Source organism: Thunnus thynnus, chromosome 3 (assembly GCF_963924715.1).
Source record: "Thunnus thynnus chromosome 3, fThuThy2.1, whole genome shotgun sequence".
NCBI classification, from domain to species: domain Eukaryota; kingdom Metazoa; phylum Chordata; class Actinopteri; order Scombriformes; family Scombridae; genus Thunnus; species Thunnus thynnus.
The window spans coordinates 26,437,862-26,458,821 of record NC_089519.1 but is presented as its reverse complement, the minus strand read 5'-3'; the positions used below and the strand labels follow the sequence as shown (position 1 = coordinate 26,458,821).

Sequence of the window (20,960 nt, the reverse complement as noted above, 5' to 3'; positions counted from 1 at the left end):
CAGTGCATGATAGTAACATTCAGTTTACAGTAGTGTAGGAAAGTAGCTGGAGATGAATGACACAGATGTACAAAATTTGTCAACAGCCATTTTTGAGAGTTCCAGCATTTTATTATTTAAAACTTATTACCGTAGTCAACATTTTAATTACATGAAAATCATGGGAAACTAACCGTTAACAGAACAGAACAGTATATAAAGGTGTGTCTGAGGGGATAAAAGTTAAGTCTGAGCATGGAGCTTTACGGTATATAAAGGAAAGTGTTCAAGCTGGAGAGACAATTAGCTAAAGTCAGCCAGCTACAACTAAACTTCCATTCTACTGTAATCTCTTTATAATTAGGAATCAAGTGCAGGAAAGATGAGCTGTACAACAGTAAGGCCAAGACAAATAAAACATTAAAAATCACAACTCATGTCAAACTGATCCCAGAACCAAGACTAAGGCGGATCTCAACAGGAGTTTCAGTACTTAAGATTCAAACAGGCTTAACTGTCAGTGATCAGCAGCATAGAGATAACCCCACACCACATAACACATTCAGGAAATAAAATGAGCTAAGTGTTAATTATGTGCAGAGGTTTAGTTTTTATCTGTTGTGTGTGTGTGTGTGTGCGAGAGTCACTGCTATCATGTGACCAAATATTATGAGGCTTTACCCTTTTAAACTAACAGATTAAGAATCAACAATCATACATCCAGAACAGATTTTAGGGTGGAAAGCATAGTGTTGCTAAAAAACAGTAGATTTGGAGACGACGTCGGTATAGTTCTTCACACACTCTGGGCACCAACATTTTCTGAAAAGACAAAATTTACTCGAAAAGGGTAAAACTTTTATATATTGATGTATCCAGGCTAACATTGCCAAGGTGTTTTGGCAACTACACAAACAAAACTGTAATCCTAAATGACAAGGATTGTAATCCATACCTGGTTCCTTCAGTGCCTGCGCATTTCCAACCAGCCCAGTCAGCGATTCAGTGTTCCCATTGAGGATTTCAACAGACAGGTTGTTATTCTGCTGCTCCTCCACAATTCTCTTCTGTAGTTCCTCCTAAAGTTACAGCACATACAGTAAGTATATTGTTAGATAAAGATCTTCTCACAGGGATTTTACACCTTGACTTCTGTTTAAGTTTAGTTTTTATTGTTACCTCACACATGACTGTAAGCTGCAACGGCAAGTCGTCCACCTTGACAAAGTCTTCCTCATCGGACTTCTGGCTGGTGTTACCTGAGCCCACCTCCTGCATCAATAAAGTTTAAGGTGTTTTATTTTTGTTAAAATCTGATAATAGGATGAATACGCTTTTTGTTAAACCAGCATCTTCAGCCTTGGACTTACATCTACATTGATCATGACGGGAGAGTCCGTGTCAGGGCTGCTAGTGGTGTTTGACTCCTTGGTGAAGTTCTGGGAGGCTTCAGTGCTTTCCTCTGAGGCAGCAACTTTACTCTCCTTCTCGGGGACCTGGTCCTCCACCGTTGCATGTTCTTCTTCTGTGGAATCCACAATCCCAGCTGACTTGTTGTTGGTCTCCGCTACACAAGGGGAAAGAAAAGTTTATGTGAGAGGACAAAGGAATAAAAGACGTACAGAGAGGCTGAAAATACCAAAAAAGTCCCTCACCATCATCTTTCTCAGACCTCTGTTCACTTTGAGTCTCCTGGATTTCATTTGTTGATGTCACCTAAAGGAGGACATAATAACACAGGTCAGACTAAATAAAAAGGTGTTTATGTGAGCTATGACTTTTCATAGAATACATCTTTCACTCTGACCTCCTGCTCCACCTGTCCGTCAGCAGTAGCCTGTAAGGAGGTTTGGACATCTACAGGTCCAGCCTCAAACTCCTCCATCTCTTCCTCCTCGTTTTCATCCTCCCCACTGCCGTAGTTTGTCAGGGCCTGAGTCTCTGCTTTGGAAAGGCCTGAAAGAAAGACAACAGGCAAGAATGAGATGTACAAGTGTAACATGCATGTATAAATAAATCGCATTTAGGCAGAACAAACATGTAGATAGGTAAAGATACATATTTTCATTTTAACAGTCACTTTTTGTGTCTTATTTCCTGCATTACTGGTCATATTCTTTTTTTTTAATGATGCATTTGTCATTTTCTCCCGGTCTCTTCTGTTTTTCAAAGTCAATATTTTCAAATAAAAATGTCTCACTCTGACAAGGTAAAGCACTTTCTGTGAAGAATATGTTTTGTTTTGGAAAGAAAATGTGGAAACCCGGCAGGCAGAAAACAGTAATATGTCACCCTTCATGTCTCGCCTCACCTCTTGCACTGTGCATAAACATGAAATATGACTTTTATATGTCTTCTTATAAGTGAATTGTTTGATATTACATCTCAGTTTTACATCCTGACACAACTTTGCAAAACAGAATTGCCAGCTTCATGTTGACAGGGACAGACTGTCCAATCAACTCAACTAGATGTCTGCCAAAAATATGATGTCCTGGTAGTAGTATACATTTTTCTTTGGAACGGAGTGATGATGACAGAGGCAAGGATTTTCACTTACTGATCGACAGAGGGATTCCCTGTCCATCCCCTTCATCCTCATCTTCCTCTTCAGCCTCTGAAGCATCACTGCTCCTGCGGTTCTTCGTCTCTGTCTGCAGGTAAATCTCCTGGAAAGCAGAATCACCGTCCTGCTCGGCCTCGTCTTGGTCCTGTAAGGGAGAGAGAGAGAGAGACACTAATGTAACACTGATTACTGATGTAGTGAGTTGTATTGACCGTTTTATTATCAATATCAAAATGACTGACGACCTTGTCTTCATCTGAGTAGGCTGGAGAAATTGATTCATCGCCCCCGGCTTTTAGATTTTCCTAATGGGGGGTATAAACAGAGAGTCAAATAAGTCTGATTAACTCATACATACTTTAACTATATTACCAAAAACACAAACAACTAACCTTTAGACTGTGTTTGGCTTTACTAGATTGCTCAGCCTTCTTCTTGTTTTTGTGTTTGGCTGCCAAAGAGACACTGCTGCTATTGTCCAAGTCTTGCATAAGCCTAAAAAAAGCCAATTCATTGAAGAGGATCTCCGAGATCTCCACCAGGAGGTCTTCCCCACAGTCCTTCAGAGTACGGCCCACAAATTTACTGAGAGATTCCTGGAGCAAGACAAGAGTGAGAGTCAGACATCAGATCGTTTGCTGCCGATCATTTGAACTCGTTTCACCTGCATTTGAGGAAACTGTGATCGGCAGAGTTCATACCTGCAGTATGCCTCCCAGCTGTCTGTGAAAGAAGCGGACAAACTCCTTGCTCTCGTCATTCTGCTGGGTGAGAGTGAGGACCATGCGCCGCACAGATGTCAGCAGCTGGAGGGAACACACCTCGTCCATGTTCTCCTAATTAAGGGGAACATGAAAAAAGTGATTTAGCTGTTAAGGTGATGGTGCACCTATCACTGAGGGGCACCTACCTAAAAGAAATAAAATCCAATACAAGACAACTCATTTCAACATCATATTAAAGCTTAAGATTTTTCTGCTGGCACAAATGCATCACCATATCCGCCCTACAGCTCCCTGCGTTAGTTATCATACCTTAAGGAAGGGAATGACTTCTGTCATGATATCTTTGATCTGACGATCCAACTGCTGGGTGTCGATCTGAGGGCAGCGCACGTCACCGGCCGCACCTGCTGCTCACAGACAAACACAAACAACGACGTCATTTTAATCAGACATTCCTCTAAACGAAAAACAGCAAAGTGGAGGGCGGTGATCGTGTTGCTACAGGACTCAGGCGGGGTCATGTGATTGGGTACCTTCCACTGGTTCAGCAGCGTTAGCAGAAGGATGTTCAGCATTTGAGACTTCAGAGCCACCTGCACCTGCAGTGCTGGCGTTGCAGGGGTTAAACTCAACTTTAAGCTTCATGCGCTCATACTCCCTAATCCTGGCCAGAGCTTTGTCTAAATGAATCACCGTGTTGCCTATTAGAGCAGCACAGAAAGGAGAGCGAGGGGAGTCAAAAGGAGACAGAGATGGGGATACAAAAAAGTTAAAAAATCAATGAAGCAAGAGAGTGAAGACTATAATGGATATTAATGCATCTGCAACCAGGTTTACACAACAGGATCAAACAAAAGTACGCCAGGCCTCACATCTAATCTCTCACTGAAGTTCCCCAAATATGAGAAATATGAGAGACCATCTGTTCATTGCTTAACAGTCCTGAAAATATTATTTCGTTTGTCCATGCGCTATTGATCCTACGGTGTAAACCGGCTAGTAAACCAAGACAAGCCCTGTGCAGCCCCGAGTAGCTCTGCTGTAGTTAAAGGCATCAAGCAAAGCATTTCAGTTGAATACTGGGATGTGGGGAAAGGTTTCAGATGCAGTTTTTAAAAGCTTCAGCCCCTCCTTTTCCCCCCCAAAATCAAATAGTTTATACATGCATAACTAGCATGCATTACCGAGATCATCCTTAGCGAACGGATCCAGGTTGGAGGAGGTCGACACGGTGCTTTCATTGCCCACAGATTCTGCATCATCCCTCTTCTTCATTGTGTCCTGTGTGAGCCTCAAGTTCTTCTCCACCACCTCCTGAAAAAGGTGGAGATTCTGTTGTGAGGCAAACACACAGCGTGTATCTTACATTTCCTAAACCAAAGGATGTCCTTATTATAGGAGGAGATTCATCACAGATCACATGTGAAAATAACAACAGCATAACATAGAAAATTAGACATTTCATCCATCACTCTTGAACAAAGGCATTATTTAGACATAAAAAAGGCCACAGAAGACCTTGGCCTAGAACAAAGAACACATGTCTGATCTGGAAGAAGAGACGTGGAGAGACGGGGGTCATTTCTTACAGAGAGGCGTCTGAAGTCTTGCTGTCAAGTTAAATTCAAAGACAATGAAGATGGGGAAAGGAAAAATTAAAAGCAGAATAAAGAGAGACGTGAAGCGATGAAAAGAGACAAGGCAGGGGAAGATGAAAGGAGATAAGGGTAAGAGACAAAGTGATGAAAGATGTATTGAAATGTAAAAGAGGAAAGTAAAACTGAATGAAGATGGAAAGGATGACAAGAGGGACTGAGAGAAAGACTTCATTCAGGACTTCAATACAAAAATGAGAGAAAAGAGAACAAACAAGGATGGGCAGCGTGAGAATTCCACGCTGGGAAGCAATAATGTGCCTCTTACTGCATCACTGGTAGCCAGACTCTCACTGGGTGTGAGCTCAGACTGAGAGCCTGCAGCCCACGCCACAGGGCCAAGCGGAGGCAACTGGTCCTCAGCTGCACTCTTCTCTGCCAGATGCCTGGTCACTATGTCCTGGCAGAGACAAAAAGAGAGCCTATTGTGCCACGGACTGATGTTGTCAAGGCAACATGCCATTTATATCAAAGGCCGGGCTCTTTTTTTCCCCCCCTTTTTTAATTCCAACTTGAAATCATTGAAATCAAATTGCATCATATACATAATGTTTCACATAATATCTGCCCTCAAATCACAAACACACTGAAACTTAAGATTAGAAAAAAATGCTGAATCACAGACATTAGCTCCACTAGCTTTGCGGCTGCCATTTCCAAAGTCCCTTCTTTTCCTTCTCTCCAGCTGATTTGTCTTTTATTGTCTACTGCAGGTCTGGTCTGCTCAGAAAGCAGTGACATTCGGATTCAGATTCTTGCAAATATCAAGCAAGTCTAAAATTATCGAGGCGGCAGCTATTGTGTGTAGAAATGTACTGAGAAGTCTGAAAACCTGTCACATTACCATATTATTCTGTCCTGAGCATTGATATGGTAGGAAATATATCAAGTAAACATAACTCGGGGGCCACTAAGGAAGTTCATAATTAACGATGTGGGAAAAATATTGAATAGTCTAAATCTATGGAGAGTTTTAGGGTGCTACTGTATATGAAACTTCAGCTATAAGAAGAAAAATATGGTATATTTTTGTTATCTCCAGGCCTAATATACAATTGCTGTGCGCTGGAAAAATGCAATTGTGACTTGAATCTGACCAAACTGTACATTATTAGTAGTTTTCTTCTTTTCCTTTTTCGTTCTGTTTGTGTTTTTAATTTATTTTTTATTATTTTTTGTTTCTCTCTTTAATGATTATTGTGTTTTGTATTTTTGACATATATATACATAAATATAATGGTTAAAGAGGGGTAAAGCAGCATGAATATCTATTGTAAACTGAGCCTGACATAAAGGGCATAAACATATTTGATCCAGACAGCAGTTGGTCACTAAGCCAGTTACATGAATCTGTATTTACCTGTAGGGAATACAGCGCTCTCTGGCGTAAGTAGTCTGTATTGAGCAGCTGCAGCTCATGGAAGAGCTCGATGAGAAAGTGGGGTCGGGACTCATTCTGGGAGATCAAAGTCGCCACCTCAGAGTAAATGGTTTCCCTCAGCGCCTCAAACAGAGAGAAGTCGCTGCTTGCATCTGCAGTTTCAAGATTTGACAGGAAGAGATTTGGATGGATACTTGCATCGTGTCATTCGTGAGTAAAAACAACACAATAACAGATAATAATATTCAAAGCAACCGTTACACAGGTCAGTTTTGGAAGTTTTGGGTTTAAGTTCAATAACCAACAATTGCCCATGCGTGGGATGCTTAGGTGATGTCAGAACAACCAAATGATGCTGGGATTTGCATGGTGAGTTTACCTGGTGCTTCTGTGCATGCAATTCTGTTAGAGAGGAAGGGTGTTCTCCAAGCATAGGCTGTGAGTAAGATAAATTAAAGTGACAACAAATTAAATTAACCCAAAATTAAAACATGTGGTCATGCAATATGTGCAAAAAAAAAAAAGAAGAAAAATCATATAAAAAGGAGATGTTATATTTATGGTTAAAATATTCTGAAAAAATAAGTCAGTTGAAGTTTAATAAATGTTTTAAAAAAAAAACAACATACAACAGGGTGGAGGTGGGTGCTAAAACTTTAACAAAAAGTAGTTTTAGCCGTACCAGAGGAGAGGTCATTTCGTTTGTTCCCAAGCTTAGTTTTGCTGTCTAGTTTCTCTTGAGTCAACTTGTCCAACAGACTCTGATTCTGATCCTTCTGACGAGGCGGGGCTGCCCTCTCCTGGACAAAGTCTGCAGTGCTGCTAACACTGTCGCTCTCATGGCCTGAGGAATGCACCAAAAAAATAAGAATAAAAACACTAGTAGGAATTTTCTCATTAATTTGGTTAGAGTAAATACTGGGAAGGACACCAAAAAATAAACGTGTGCAATCCAATACAATCTAATACTGCAAAGCCACAAATACTACCTTTGGGTAACTAGTAAATCTTTGATGAGACAGTCAGAGAAGTGTTGATTAAACTCTGCTTTTAATACCTTCACTGTTCTTGTTGTGCCCTTTGCTCCTCCTGCGGCGACTCTTGCTTGGTGTCTTGCTTCGGGAGGCCAGGTTGGCTTGAGCGGAGGCCTTGCGTCCAGCCTTGAAAGTCTTTGTGATGGTGGTGGGATCAACAGGATCAGGCATGCTGCTGAAGCTTTCTTGTGAGGCCTGGTCAAAGTCTTGAGGTCGTGAGCGGCGGCGGGCCATGGTGGGGGAGGAAGTGGGAGACTCTTCCTCTGTTTTAGACAGGTGATGCAGGACGGTGTTGTTTGTGTAGGAGGTGTTGAGCCAGCCAGCTGTTCTGAAGGGGTCATATGGGAAATAAATACGCAGTATGAACGGCAATGTTGACAAGAATAAATACAAATGTCTTTTTAGGGAAAAAATGATGACATACCCTCTGTCTGTAGCTGAGTTAAGAGGAGAGCGCTGCAGTGGAGGAGGGAAACTCATGTACTCTGTTTTGATAGAAGCGTTTGGGTCTAAATGCTGCTTCTGGTGGTCAGGGGTAGCCTGAGCTGCCGCGCCCTGAGGGAACTCGCCCATGGCAGTAGGGAAGAGTGGAAATAAGTTAAAGCCTGCAGAGTGAGAGAAAGAAAAAAATAATATTTTCTTAAGTTGGCGTGTTAATAGGAAAAAAAAAATCAATTAAATTATGAAACAGCAGGACTGTGCTCCCTTTTCTGGATGAAACTCTCCATCTTTTATACAACGAGCTACTATATCAGGTCAATGCCTTCTACTGACCAAAATGAGTGGATTTAAGATTCTGTACTTCATTACTTTGGTCCAGCCTGCCTGCGCAGCAGATAGTCTTAAAGCCACATTCATATTCATAACATATCCTATATTAGAAATGAGTTATTAGTTTGAAAAATATTAACGCAAAATTGAGAATGATTACTCATACCAGTAATAGCAGCACTGTTAAGCTACAGTACTTTTTTTTTTATTGCAGAGGATTTTTGTCAGGATTTTTAAAATCCAATGAATATATGTACCTTTATTGATTTTAGAATAACTGAGAAGGTTTTTTGCACTCTACATCACATCATAATCAGAGAATGCATTTATCATTTAGATGTTTTAGCTCCCTGTTGCTTCTAATGCCTGCAATTCCTGACATTTTCTGTGTGAAAATCAAGCCCAAGGGCTCATAAATATGCACGTCATACTGGGAGCGAACGGGGATAAGGCAGCAGTTGACATGTTGTTGGTTGGAGGATGCAGAGTAGAGGAGAAGGGGAGGAAGACACCAGGAGAGACTGAGGGACAGGAGCTGGATTCCTGGGATGAGCCCTGGTTCTGTGTCTGCCAACCTGCTGTTGAAGATGAAGGCTGCTGCTGCTGCTGCTGCTGCTGCTGCTGTTGCTGCTGCTGCTGGCGGAGGAGTTCATTCAGGACCTGTTTTAGTCTGGAAGACAGGTATGACAGAATACAGAACATTTAAAAAAAGATGAACCACATGATAGAAAAAAGTGGTGTACTTTTTTATACTACTGCTTTCACCTTTGTACGTTGTTTTGCTGCCAAGCCAGCTGGGTGTAACACTGGTTGAGCTGGTGCATGACCAGGTGGACCTGTGGTGACGACACATTGTTGGGTAACACACTGTACTGACCCGTCAGCAGGGTTTGCAACATATAAGACAGCGTCTGTGGAAGGAGGGAGAGAGGAGAGGAATGATATTTATTGAGGCATTTGTCAATTACGACGACGTCATTCAGTGTCTGTGCGTGCATGTGTTCAGTAAACCAACCTGCTGGTCCTGCAGGAGTGTCTGACACATGCTGGTGCTGAAGTCCAGCTGTCTCTGCAGCTGGCTGACCTGCTCCTGCCAGTGGCATGAGCCCTCAGTGAAGGAGAGCTCAGAAGCCCAGCGCAGGTTCTCTTGCCGCCTTGTACCTCCATGTTGGCTCACGGACTGGTTCAAACTTCTGGTCTGCTGCTGCTGCTGCTGCTGTTTGGTCTTCGCCTTAGTATGAGGAGAGGGATGCCCACTACTCTCACATGAGAAGGCTGGTGGAGGCTTCAGGTTGCTGGAGACACGGACAAGTGAGCACATCATTTTAAAAGACGGATTACAGATATCAGTAATGGATATTTAGGAAAATCATTCTGCAGTCTGACCATGCTTGATTCTTCCTGTTACTGTAGGGCCGCTGGTTCCTGCTGGATGAGTAGATGTGGATGTCATCGTCAGAGCTGCTCTCTGCACAGTCGTCCTGTTCATCTTCCTCCTCTGCACCCATTTCCGAGCGATATTCTTCCTCATCATCATCGTCCTCGTCATCAACGTCATCAAGGTGGCAGGGAGTGGAACCCCAAGTAGCCATTGTCCTAATGACAAATCAGCAAAATGGTATAAAATTGAGCTGCTTGTGGAATAATTATTAATATATGTATATAACTTGGACCTTCATGAGACAAGCCCCTGGAGCAATAAGTCTCCTACCTTTCATCCCTACTGACAGACTGTGAGGGTGTAGCAAGTCCCTCTTGGTCTTCAAGCCTGTCACAGAGACCACTACGCCTCTGGTGTTCAGCCATCAAGGACTCTAAGTGCTTTCTGCGCTGACGCAGTTCTTCCCGCAGGATCTGGTGGCGACGCATCTCTGACCAAAGCTGCTGGTAATGGAAGAACAGAGGGGGTAGGTTAACAGATCTATGGGGTTCTCAAAGCAAAGGTTTTGTTTTATCTTGTTTATTTTGACATGTGTCACCTCATTGTCAGTGACTGAAGAAGTAGCTGCTTCTGGAGCAGTGGGTTTGAGCACAGGTGAATTGGTTTTGTGTCCAGAGGAAGAAGACACCTGGACGGTAGCCGGAGTGGAAGCTGCAACTGGAACCTTCCTTAGCAAACCCTGCTGACTCACTGTGCTCGACACAGACGACTAGAATAGACACCGCAAGAGATAAAATGGTATATTTCAGATACATACATCTAACCATTTAAAGAAATAGCTGCTGTATATAGTTTTAATTCTTTCCTTGCACAGTTGAGACAGCCTCAACAATCGACTGTTTCTAGAATGAATGCAGTGTTTGTAAAGTGGAACCTAGAGTGGATTCAAATATATTGTAATATAGCTAAAACAGAACAGCAAAGGCCAAAGACCACTACTGTATATCATAAATATTTATATTTAGTAGCATTTGGCAGCTTGCAGGGGCTATTGGGAGACCTGTTGTGCAATTTGTGTGTATTTGTGTGCATGGGTAGACTTAGATATCACTATTTTTTGTGCATACTCTCTGTGTTTGTGTTTTTGTGTGTGAAATACCTGCAAGTCAGGGCAAGCCCACTGCAGGTCCTGGATCTTGCCCTGGATTTCCATGAGTCTCTGGCGCTCTTCATGGAGTTGCTTCAGCTCCTGTTTCTGCTGACGCAGCTTCTCTTCATACAGCTTCTCCCTGTAAATCAACCCAGGACATAAAGATGAAAACAAGAAGATAAAATATTCAGAATACACTGAAAAACAAGTTTTTTGAAAAAACTTTAAATTTTGTCAGGCAGGATTTTCAGATCTTTCATATACCATACCTGGCCTTGCTAGAGAGTGTGAGGTCTCTGGGATTCTGTTTAGATCCAGTCCCCAGTGGCCCTGCCACGGTAGCTCTGGTATTATTTGGCTGTTGGTGTAAAGCTTCGTCCTCATTTGCTGTTGTGCCATCAGTGTCGTCACTCTGCAGACAGACACACACTGTTCAGCTTAAGATTGAGTCAATAGGCCTTAACCACAAAAAGGTGCTATTCTGGATGCAGAAGGATAGACAGTACGTCAGTTGTTAAACCAAGAATAGACCTGAAAACACTTTAATGCAGTTCAAGGGCATCTGCAGTCATGGGCCCATTTTTGTTTGTTTTTGTTTTTCTTATTCCCACAAATAAAATCACCGAACATGATGCAAGATGTTAGATCCAACAAGTGAAGTCATATTAGAGAAAATGTTAATTAATATCATTCAGTCATCTGCCTCACCTGAACCATGGCCACCAGCTCCTGCAGCTGCCGCAGTTTCTGCTTCGCTGTCTGCCGATGAACCTTCTGGGCAAAACCTGCTTCATTCCCAAGGCTGCTTCTCCGGCTAGACCCCGAAGCCTCGCTGTCTGGAGCTACAGCCTGTGCCCCTTGATCATTATTCAGACCGTCCTCATCCTCATCATCATCCTTCACCTGATTATAGGGGGTGTCCCTATTATACTGGCACTCTAAATGGGAGCAAAGTCATAGGATTATCATCTACATTTCATAAAACACTCTGTAATATTATGTCATTGAAAAGTGGGTCTCTTGCCTACTGTGAACTAGATTAGACTAGATTGACGGAGATTGAATGTTGCCAAGTTTGAAGAGAATATTTTAAACCCATTTAACTTTCAAGGAAAAATTCAGTTATACAATGTGAAAACTCAAGAGAACTGTTACAATCAGGTGTAACAGTGAGCTGTTATGAGTGTGTGCATGAGTGTACCTATGGCTGAGGGGATGTTAAGGCTGCGGAGGTTGGCTGCTGACCGGTTGTTGATCTCACACTCAGTGTTGAGTCTGCCATCCCGGTTATTAGTGGCACTACTCCTGACACTGCGCCCATTGGTCAGGCTGTTCAAGTCTGTCCAGTTTCCACTGCGCTGTGGGTTTCTGAACAGATCGGCTGACTGTTACGCATACATCACAAAAGCCAGTAGTTGAATTACACACACATAATCTAATGCTGAACTTGAGCCCAAAGACGACACAGCTTTCCCCTATTTGCCCTCCCACTGACAGTGTTTCAGTATAGTTTAGCCATTTTAACAAAATCTGTTGAATCTAAATATGATTAACCTCTTGATAAAAGTCCAATCAATCCATTATTTGTTCAGAAAAACTGTCATTTTATGTATTTACACACCCACCTGATGTTAGTTACAGGCTGGCGATTCTCCTGCTCAGAGTCAAACATGGCTTCAAACATAGAGCCGTCCTCTGTCTCATCCTCCTCCTCCTCCTCATCGTCATCCTCCTTCACATTTTCATTGACTGCATCCACCATCATATCAGAAGTCTGCTCATAGTACTGAACCAACTCACGCAGCTCATTCAGACGCTTGTGAACCTCCTTTAGCTTCCTGTAAGGTGACAAAGGGAGAGTGTACAAATGTGTGAATGAAATGTGAATACTCACTGGAGTTAATAATTAAAAAGGTTATGTGACACGCCAGGACACTGTCTTTCCAATTCCCCCTTCAATTAAAAGTCAAAGTGCAAGGTCACCTACAGAAAAGCACCCCTAAAACGGGTGGAGACAGGTGTTCAAGGACACTTCAGCAAAGACTGGTTTTAGTCCACAGAGGGATTTGTAGTAGATTTTCCTGCTGTAAAGTTATACTTCACCACTCCCACTCTATTCTACAATACTCTGCTGCTGAAATCTGACCCGCCTGTTCAACTGGTTGGTGTTTTGTGTTTTTTTTGTGTACCTGAGCTTGTCTGTGGAGTTGGAACTGTCCTGGTGTTGTGTGAGAGAGGGATGAAAGGAAGTAGAGGCTGAGGCCCCATTAGAGCAGAGAGCAGATGGACAATCTGAGGATCCTCCCATACTCAGACTGCACTGTGTTGACAAGCCACGACCTGAGGGTAACCACATGCAGTTTAAAAAAAAAAACAAAAAAACACACACACACACACAGAATATTGTAAAACAATGCATGAGAAATATTCTTACAAGAGTTATTGTTGAGTGTCTGGTCTCTGAGTGAATGTAGCTCCTGCAGGATCTTGTCCATAGTTTGCTTCTTGTCTTGGAGTTCTTGGAGCTTTGTGAGTTTGGCACTGGCAGCTGTTGCCCCAGTGTCTAGGCCAGAGTGGGGACCAGATGCAGAGTGAAGAAGGGGCCTGTGTGGAGGTGGACCAACAGCCTGGGGAGCCCTGGACCAACACACTTCTCTGGAGAGGGAAAGGCTCTCTGCCTGACGACGGTTGTCTGGCACTGCCTTAGTCTGCAAGGCATAAACAGTGGCAGCTTGAGCTGAAACTTTGTTAATACATTCAAGTGTTTAGATACATTTCTTGATAAAAATAAAAAAGTTAATGTTGCATGTCAGATGAGTGACAGATTAGGGCCGAACACGTGGACATTAACACTTAGTCTCTCCATTTAATTGTATTGTGACAAAATTCTCACAGAGATATTGTGGTTCACAGTTTTTACATCTACATAAATTTAAAGTTACATTTTTTAGATGTTCACAGCATGATATCTTAAATACTTGAGAACATACAGTAGGGTCCAAAAGTCTGAGATCAGTGGTCTCAGACTTTTGGACCCTACTGTATATTTTAAAGATTAGAAGATTTTATTTACAGTAAAACACCAAATAAAACATTTGATTCCATGAGACAATTCTGAGTAACATGCAATTCTTCATAATTTTAACAAAATATAACATACCAACACTGACATTATGACACAATGCTTTAATGCTTGTACATAAGTCAGTAGCCAGTTCATTAAAGGGAATATTACAAAATGACTTAATGTTATTATTTAAGAGGACAATGCAGATGCAGGGACTACTGTACCTGAGAGTCATGTAGCTGGTTGTGGAACCGCTGGATCAAATCGTTCAACTCATCATTCAGCTCTGATGTAATGCTCAGGCCTGACACACTGCCTGTGGTTTCTGTGACAACTAATGCAACACCAAATGCCAAAGGAATTAAACATAGTGGAGCGTTTGTTAATGTGTTTTAATCATTAAATTAAAAAATTATACATTAACCAGAAATTATTATTAACAGTTCTGTCAATTAAAATCTCAAAAAATTGTTTCTAGTCATGCAACTGTCAGCGAAAAATTAATGTACATTATTTTTTCCCTTTAGAAAAATTTTTGTGGGTGACTTACCTTAAATCCACACAAAAAATACTAGTATGTGAACATGTCTGTGACTGTGTGTGTGTGTGTGTGTGTGTGTGTGTGTGTGTGTGTGTGTGTGTGTTTCTCACCAGTGTCCTCAATCACAGCGAGTGCCTGTTCTGCACTGTGTTGCATGGCCATCAGTGCTTCCTGTCGGCCCTGCAGGGCCCTGAGCTGTTCCTGCTGCTCCAGCATCTTCTTCAGTAGCTCGTGCTGCTTACGCAGGTTCTCCAGCTCTTCCTTCTGGTCAGCTCTCACAGTTTCTGGCCTGCCGCCCTACAGAATACACACCCACATTCCATTACCAAGACTGACTCTACCAAGACAGAGCAACATCAATACTACACTGCTACTCAGCAGCAATGGTAGAAGAGGCTTGTCAGGTACTGACAAAGCAAATAAAGAATAACCTACAATGATTTAAAAAAAACAAAATTGCTTAGTTTAAAGACAAAATAACATCATAATACCAATAACACTACATGCAAATCAACAGAAAGCATGAACAAGGGTAAAAAGTGGCAGATCTTTTTTTTAAAACAGTCCTCAATAAATGTACAAACCGTTGCATTGGAGGTATCTGAAGAGCGCACCTCAATGTTAAGAGAAGTGCTCTCTGCCAATGAACCTGAGCCCACTGCAGAGTCCAGGGTCCCCACATCATCCTCCTCGGTATCCCGTGCCTATGGAAACAGTGGAGTGACATACAGGTAGCCAAATGTAAAGAAGTATGAAAAGTAGATGACAAAAAAAAAATTTGCTCATCAACTGTTTGCCATTATGAAAAGTAACAACAACAACAAGTTACTGAAAACTATTCAAAAGACAATATGCTCCCCCAGATGCTCCATACATGAGAATGCATGCACACATCAACTAATGAAATACAGAGTACAAAAACCCATCTGTTCAATAAATATTTATATTTCTTGCAAATATGACTAAATAAATGAAGGCACAATAATTCCAAAGAGAATTACACAGGAAAGGAAGGTAGCATGCTATGTCCTAATTTTTATGAGAAGATGAAAGCAGATGAAACATGACCTGACTGTTGAAGTGTTTCGAGACACACAGAAAGACAGCAATTAATAATATATGTGCGGCACGCTGCCAAGATAAAAAGGCAAACAGGTTCCTTTTCAACTATGTATTAGCTAAGAAACAACCTTATATATGAAAGAACACATTTTACTGAAATTGTAAACATTTGTCTGACACAATAGGAAAAAAACAGTACTAGAAGATTAAAGAGAAGCTAAAGAAACAAATGACAGACTAACCAGCATTTTCTGCAGGAACCGTAAATAGGACTTCTCCTGCTCTTTGAGGTGGTCGATGAGATGGGAGAGGCGCTCCACGTTTGCCGGCACGTCATTCTTCTCCACCAGGTCATCCCGCATGGAGCTCGCCTTACTGATGTACTCCCGGATCTGTACTAGTTTGCTCACCACCTGAGACCATACAAAGAGAGAGGGGGGGGGGGGTGGTGGTGTGAGGGTTTGAGTATCAGAGGTGTAAACGAAAGAGAAGACAGAGAGAGACTAAAGGAAAGGAAAGGTAAGCGAGCATCTGAAGCGATGGCTCAGACTGGGCTAAACAAGGGCAGAAAGGGGGTTGGGCGCAAAACTCACCGGGCACCAAGGGTGGCATATTTATAAATTGCCCTAAATACAGCCTAGTTTTAGCTGCACTAGCTCTCCCTCACTTTCATCCTAGTTTTGGTTTCTCAGAGCAGTCTGGAGTGCAGTGATACGTACATATGCTATGTACATACGACCAGGGAGGCAAGCTTGAAATTAAATGTAAAAAATAATCTCCAAAGCAGGGTTGTTAACTACAAAATGAAATTTAATGAAAACATTAAAAGCAATAAACACCAATATGTTACTGGGTCTTTGCACAAAGTAACCAGAATATTTCAAAGCTGGTGTGCCAGTGTTGCTTATCAGTGCTTATTACTGCTGTTACATCAAGCCTTACTAACAGGCAGGCTAGTTTTCTTTGTGTATTTGCTGGTAACGCTTGTGAGAAACCACAATATGGAATTTGCTTTTTTAAAAAGGTCGTGGAAGAGACATGTTTGCCAGTGTTGGTAGTTCCCCCGTGCCTTTCAAGAGATGCAACTTTTAACTTTACTGACTTCACCTTAAAATTTGTAAAAAGTAATCCCTCAAAAACAAAGTTAAGTAAAAAGATATGAGATAACGTTCAGTGTCTATTGTCTCTGTAATTTGGATGTGTTGAACAGGACTATCAACTCATATCAAAACATAATCGAGTTCTACGCAGTTATTCATACAGCAACTTCTTTTTTAAAAAGCTAATAAAGTTATTTTCTATATTCTTTTTCAAAAAAAAAACTCTTGTCATGTACTGATTTAGCAGGGATTGGTTTACTGCAATTGAGCTCACTGCTAATTCAAGTATAGCAGAATCATTGTCATATAAGAATGACATTGTATAGAGACAATGAAGTATAGTTAAGTCTTAATTCTGACCAAAAAAACATTTACTTACAGTAACAGTCGAAAGTTTGGACACACCTTCCCATTCACTTCAATGAGAAAGTGTGTCCAAACTTTTGATTGGTACTGTACAAACCTAGGCTTCAACAGTTCAACAGACACAAAACATTAAAATATTTTATTTCTCATATGACTTGCTGTGTGTTTTCCAGAGCAAGACCTCAGACTACATGGCATCAAGTGTATGCTCAATCATGAAACAAAGGTAAGAGCAGAGAAAAACACATTGCCAATGAAACTAAATATTACCTGGCTGCTGTCTATTCTGGGATCTCCTCTCCCATATTCTCTGTGCGCCGAGGGCCCTCTCTCAATGCCACCACGGCTGAGCCTTGACGATTCCTTGGTAGGAACTACAGGGGTTAATGTATCCCTGAATCCTGGGCTCTGTTTCTTAGTTTCCTTGGCAATAGCTGGGGTGGCTGGGGCAGAGGAGGAGGGAGGGAGCAGCTCCTTGCTTTTGTTAGTATTCACATGAAGAGGTAGGAAGTTGTAGGGCTTCTTGTTCTCTCCAGCTAACTGGCGCTGGTTGTTGGCAGCTGTGACACGCCCCTGGGAGTCACTGCCGATGCTCCTCTACAGAAAAAAGAAGATACAAGTCAGATAAATCACCACTCATCACACTTTTATTTTAAAAACTTAAGACACTGTAAGCATTGAGGTTTTAATTACTGTCCAGCCTAGAAAGGTGGAATTTTCATTGTAGAAAAACAATTTTTTTCTGACCAAAACACATTGTATACATCCACATAAGGAGTTATTACCACCTGTGCTACACAAGTAAATGTGACAGTAGTCCAGTAAAAACTACGCCCCATCTGCACTGGTACAACATCTTCTCTCTGACTTCAGCTTTGTCCACCAAGGAAGCACCTCACCAATACAATACCAACCTCGCTTTCTCTTTACACTGTTCTCACTTTCTTCTCCTGCTTCCATGTACAGCTCTGCTATTCTACCTCCGTCAGCTCCGCTGCAGACCAAGGCCGGCCAAACAACTCCATACCAAACTATGAAAAATATTCTGCAGTTGCTTCCTCTGCTGGCTGCTGGAGCAGCACAGTAGTGCACTGGCATTTTATCGCTGAACAAGAACTGCAACTTTTTACTTTGTTTGACAGCATGATAAACCTTAAGTAGTGTTTCCCCTATAATTGTACAGGCCTGGTGGGCCCTCTGGGCCAAAAAATCTTTTCTTTGATGCCAAAAATAAGGCCAAATATCAATTCATTTGGAAATCAATAATCATTTGCAGTTGGGAGCCTCTGTGCGGCACTGTTCTGAAACGTGAGTCAACCTCTGCGTCATTGCCTAGGAAACTCTTGACGTGATGTGAGTGCCTCGTCTCTTTAGGGTTTTTTCGGTGTGTACCACTGGGCCTGAAAAAATTCTAGGGGAAACACTGCTTAAGAGTTTTATTTCACGTCCATGAGATTCTAAAAATGACACTAGTAAAAAGTGAGACTTGACAGGAATGACTATCTGCAATCAGTAGAAATTAACATCATGCCAATGCAGTGCTTGTGTTTCCTCATACTTATGTTGGCAAGAGACTCACAATACTGCTCATCAAAACATTGCTCTATAGCACTAGCAGTGGTAAAAACTCCACAGTGTACCTTTAAAGCCAAATTTTACATCCAATGAGATCATACTAGGAGCACTACAGAGACACTACCCACTATGTGGTGTATTGTGTAACAGACCAGCAAGCCAACAACTTGTCAAAGAGAAATGAACAGCACCAAATGGGACGTGTTAACAAAAACATTTAAAAACCACAAGATGAGACTTGACAAGTAGGGCCATCTGCAGTTACCAGTATATTACTGATACACTGGCAATACACTCAAGATATGGCCTTGGCTATGGGTGGTTATTTCTTTTGAGTGTCTGACAAACCATTAGCTTTTTCAGATATCTTTGTCCACAGACGGAGCTACTGTCTATGCATCCATATCACTACCAGCTAGTCACTCAAGCCACCTTATGTTAAAAAAAATCTAGCCCTCTTCTCTTGGAACATGCATTAAGAACGACATATTGATCACACAAAACACATGGAACAATAAATGTTTCTAATGGAGCACAGCAGCTTTTCACCTCATCCAGGTCTGTGAAATTGATCCTCTGACGCAGCTTGTCCAGCTCAGCCTGGTCTGGGACAGACATCTGGGTGGTGTATTTGATGTGAGGAAAGGAATGAGGAGTGCGGGCCCTCCTGCGACCAGCCCCAGGGGTTGACTCTGGAGAAATATCATTAGTCAGGCGGCTCTCCACCACCGCAGCTGACAGTTTCTTCTTGTTTTTCTCTGAGGATCGGTTGGCTTTCTTCTGCTGCACACCCCAGTCCTGATCAACAACAAAACATTTGAACTGTTAGTTATTATGTGTGCTTACTTTCGTGGGGACAGATAAACTACTACTGTACATATCAGACATATGGTGACAAAAATAAGGTCATTTGCTATGCTTTTCACCTAGAAAGAGAGGTTTATTTTGTTGAACAGTGCATACTTTATAGTTTCAAGAGTGTCAATTACAGAATTATGGTGAAATTGGTTGTATATCAAATGCAGGAAGTGTTGCGAAGCCCCTTCAAATATAACACTATGTACAACTGTCATATTCAGCTATTCTGACCAGCCCATACCATGTTATTGAGTCTATCTTCCAGACTGCCATTTGTTACAGTCCAGTTGTGCAGCTCTTCTGCACTGTCATCAAAAGGAGTGCCTCCAGTTGCCATGTCACCCACTTGCAGCTTGCTGGAATTCACAACAAAATTCATACTGGTCATCACACAGATAGCACAACAACAAGCAAGTTACACAAGTCTTGCTACATTAAAAAAAAAAAACATGCTACAGTTGAGGAGAATTTTAAGTTTCTAGCTAACGTTACTTTAGATATTCTTAGTCACTTGACACTGTAACGTTAGCTAGAAAGCAAACTTGACATAGTAATACATGTCTTATTTAAGCTAGTTCATCACATTTCTCCCAGTATCTTCCTTGGCAGTTTATTACTTAGCTATTAACGGTAATTCTCTGTTAATAACGCTGCTCACTTATCACTAATAACACAGATACGTTTTCAGAACCTACTGTATAGCTAACATGAAAGCATCAAATGCGTCATTTCTTACCAACAGCACGTTTAGTGAGCAGTTAACTTTAGCTAACGTTAACTTATCCAAGTCACGAACAGCTCGACAACATCAGTGCGTTGATTGTATACTGGCTAGTGATTCTGTCCCTGTCCGTTAACGTTAGCTGCCGTTGGACTCTTGTTTACGGCCCGCTCGGATTCCCGGGGAAAAACAATGAGACCTTCCCTCCACCACGCAGCGAGTTAGCGCGATCCTTCTGTAACTACTCCCCGCAGGGACCGCAGCTTGCGTTAGCTTGGCAGGCAAAGTGTGAAGCTATAATCATTATTACAGTGCTTGTAGTCAGCACAAACAAACGTTGATTGTCAGTGTGTGTAGCTTGTTTCTTGGTGAACTTTACTAGCTTACCATTTGTGACCTAGTTCCGTCCCAGAATCGCCATGGCAACCCCGATCTGCACCGTTAAGTTAGCTAACACGCTGAATGTCAAAAGAACATCACCTTTACATTTATTTGTGTCTATCATAAAGGCAAACAAAGCCCGATTTCAAAGAGTCACCGAGCTTGCACAGGTTGCTGGCTAATGCTATGTAGCTTGCTAACAGCGGAGCTAACTTTTAAATGCCTCGACACAAAAGTTGAAACAAACAAGCGTCTTAGCTCATGTTACCCAAGCTCAACTTCAATCAGGCATCGAGAATTGAAGCTCTGGTTTGTAAACTGACAAGTCTAGCTTACATTAACAGAAGACAGCTAACGAAATATCTGGCACTTGGGCATATTAATTAAAATGGTACTAGCCAAGTTAGTTTGCAATTTAATACAGTGAACGTTGATGTTACCGTTCAAAGTGAAACTGAAACAGCCGTCCTAACCGAGCACTTCATATGTTGCAGATTGCTTTACAGATTCTCTAGAAGTCTGGTTAAAGCCATGTGAGAAATGATAATGTCTTGTCGGTCCCAGAAAATGCAGCAAGCCTCTTTTCACCATCAACTCCTTGAATGGACGTGACCCTGGCCTGATATAAACACTCCCGTACAGCAGGA

General features: G+C 41.9%; 1 protein-coding gene across 8 annotated transcripts; it reads right to left on the bottom strand.

Moving 5' to 3' along the window:
• Nucleotides 1–89: 89 nt before the first annotated feature.
• On the bottom strand, nt 90–20,922 carry pcm1 (pericentriolar material 1). Of its 8 annotated transcripts, XM_067585039.1 has the most exons (41): nt 20,754–20,921; nt 20,320–20,390; nt 19,453–19,567; nt 18,903–19,151; nt 17,049–17,375; nt 15,555–15,725; nt 14,835–14,954; nt 14,361–14,547; nt 13,934–14,043; nt 13,077–13,350; nt 12,832–12,982; nt 12,268–12,480; nt 11,844–12,010; nt 11,351–11,580; nt 10,912–11,054; nt 10,652–10,781; nt 10,091–10,261; nt 9,823–9,995; nt 9,498–9,707; nt 9,127–9,406; nt 8,877–9,022; nt 8,543–8,781; nt 7,765–7,945; nt 7,364–7,668; nt 6,989–7,150; nt 6,686–6,742; nt 6,286–6,458; nt 5,194–5,325; nt 4,455–4,584; nt 3,804–3,971; nt 3,580–3,677; nt 3,247–3,381; nt 2,938–3,141; nt 2,791–2,850; nt 2,540–2,690; nt 1,787–1,935; nt 1,635–1,695; nt 1,350–1,546; nt 1,159–1,251; nt 935–1,058; nt 90–801 (listed from the first exon to the last, which is right to left on the bottom strand). In XM_067585039.1, the coding sequence occupies exons 3-41, from the start codon at nt 19,546–19,548 to the stop codon at nt 776–778; spliced, it is 6,393 nt and encodes a 2,130-aa protein (XP_067441140.1). In that variant the 5' UTR covers nt 19,549–19,567; nt 20,320–20,390; nt 20,754–20,921; the 3' UTR covers nt 90–775. The 8 variants fall into 8 exon arrangements, with proteins under 8 accessions (XP_067441140.1, XP_067441138.1, XP_067441144.1 ...); XM_067585037.1 differs by lacking the exon at nt 20,320–20,390; XM_067585043.1 differs by lacking the exon at nt 20,320–20,390 and having other exon boundaries at nt 8,687–8,781.
• Between the last annotated feature and the right edge of the window lie 38 nt (nt 20,923–20,960).

Coding starts and splice junctions, on each gene's coding strand:
- pcm1 (XM_067585039.1), bottom strand. CDS start 19,548: ATGGCAACTGGAGGCACTCCTTTTGATGACAGTGCAGAAGAGCTGCAC. Junction 19,152..19,452: donor AAGATAGACTCAATAACATG/GTATGGGCTGGT, acceptor GTTGTTGATCAG/GACTGGGGTGTGCAGCAGAA. Junction 11,055..11,350: donor AGCTGGTGGCCATGGTTCAG/GTGAGGCAGATG, acceptor GTCTGTCTGCAG/AGTGACGACACTGATGGCAC.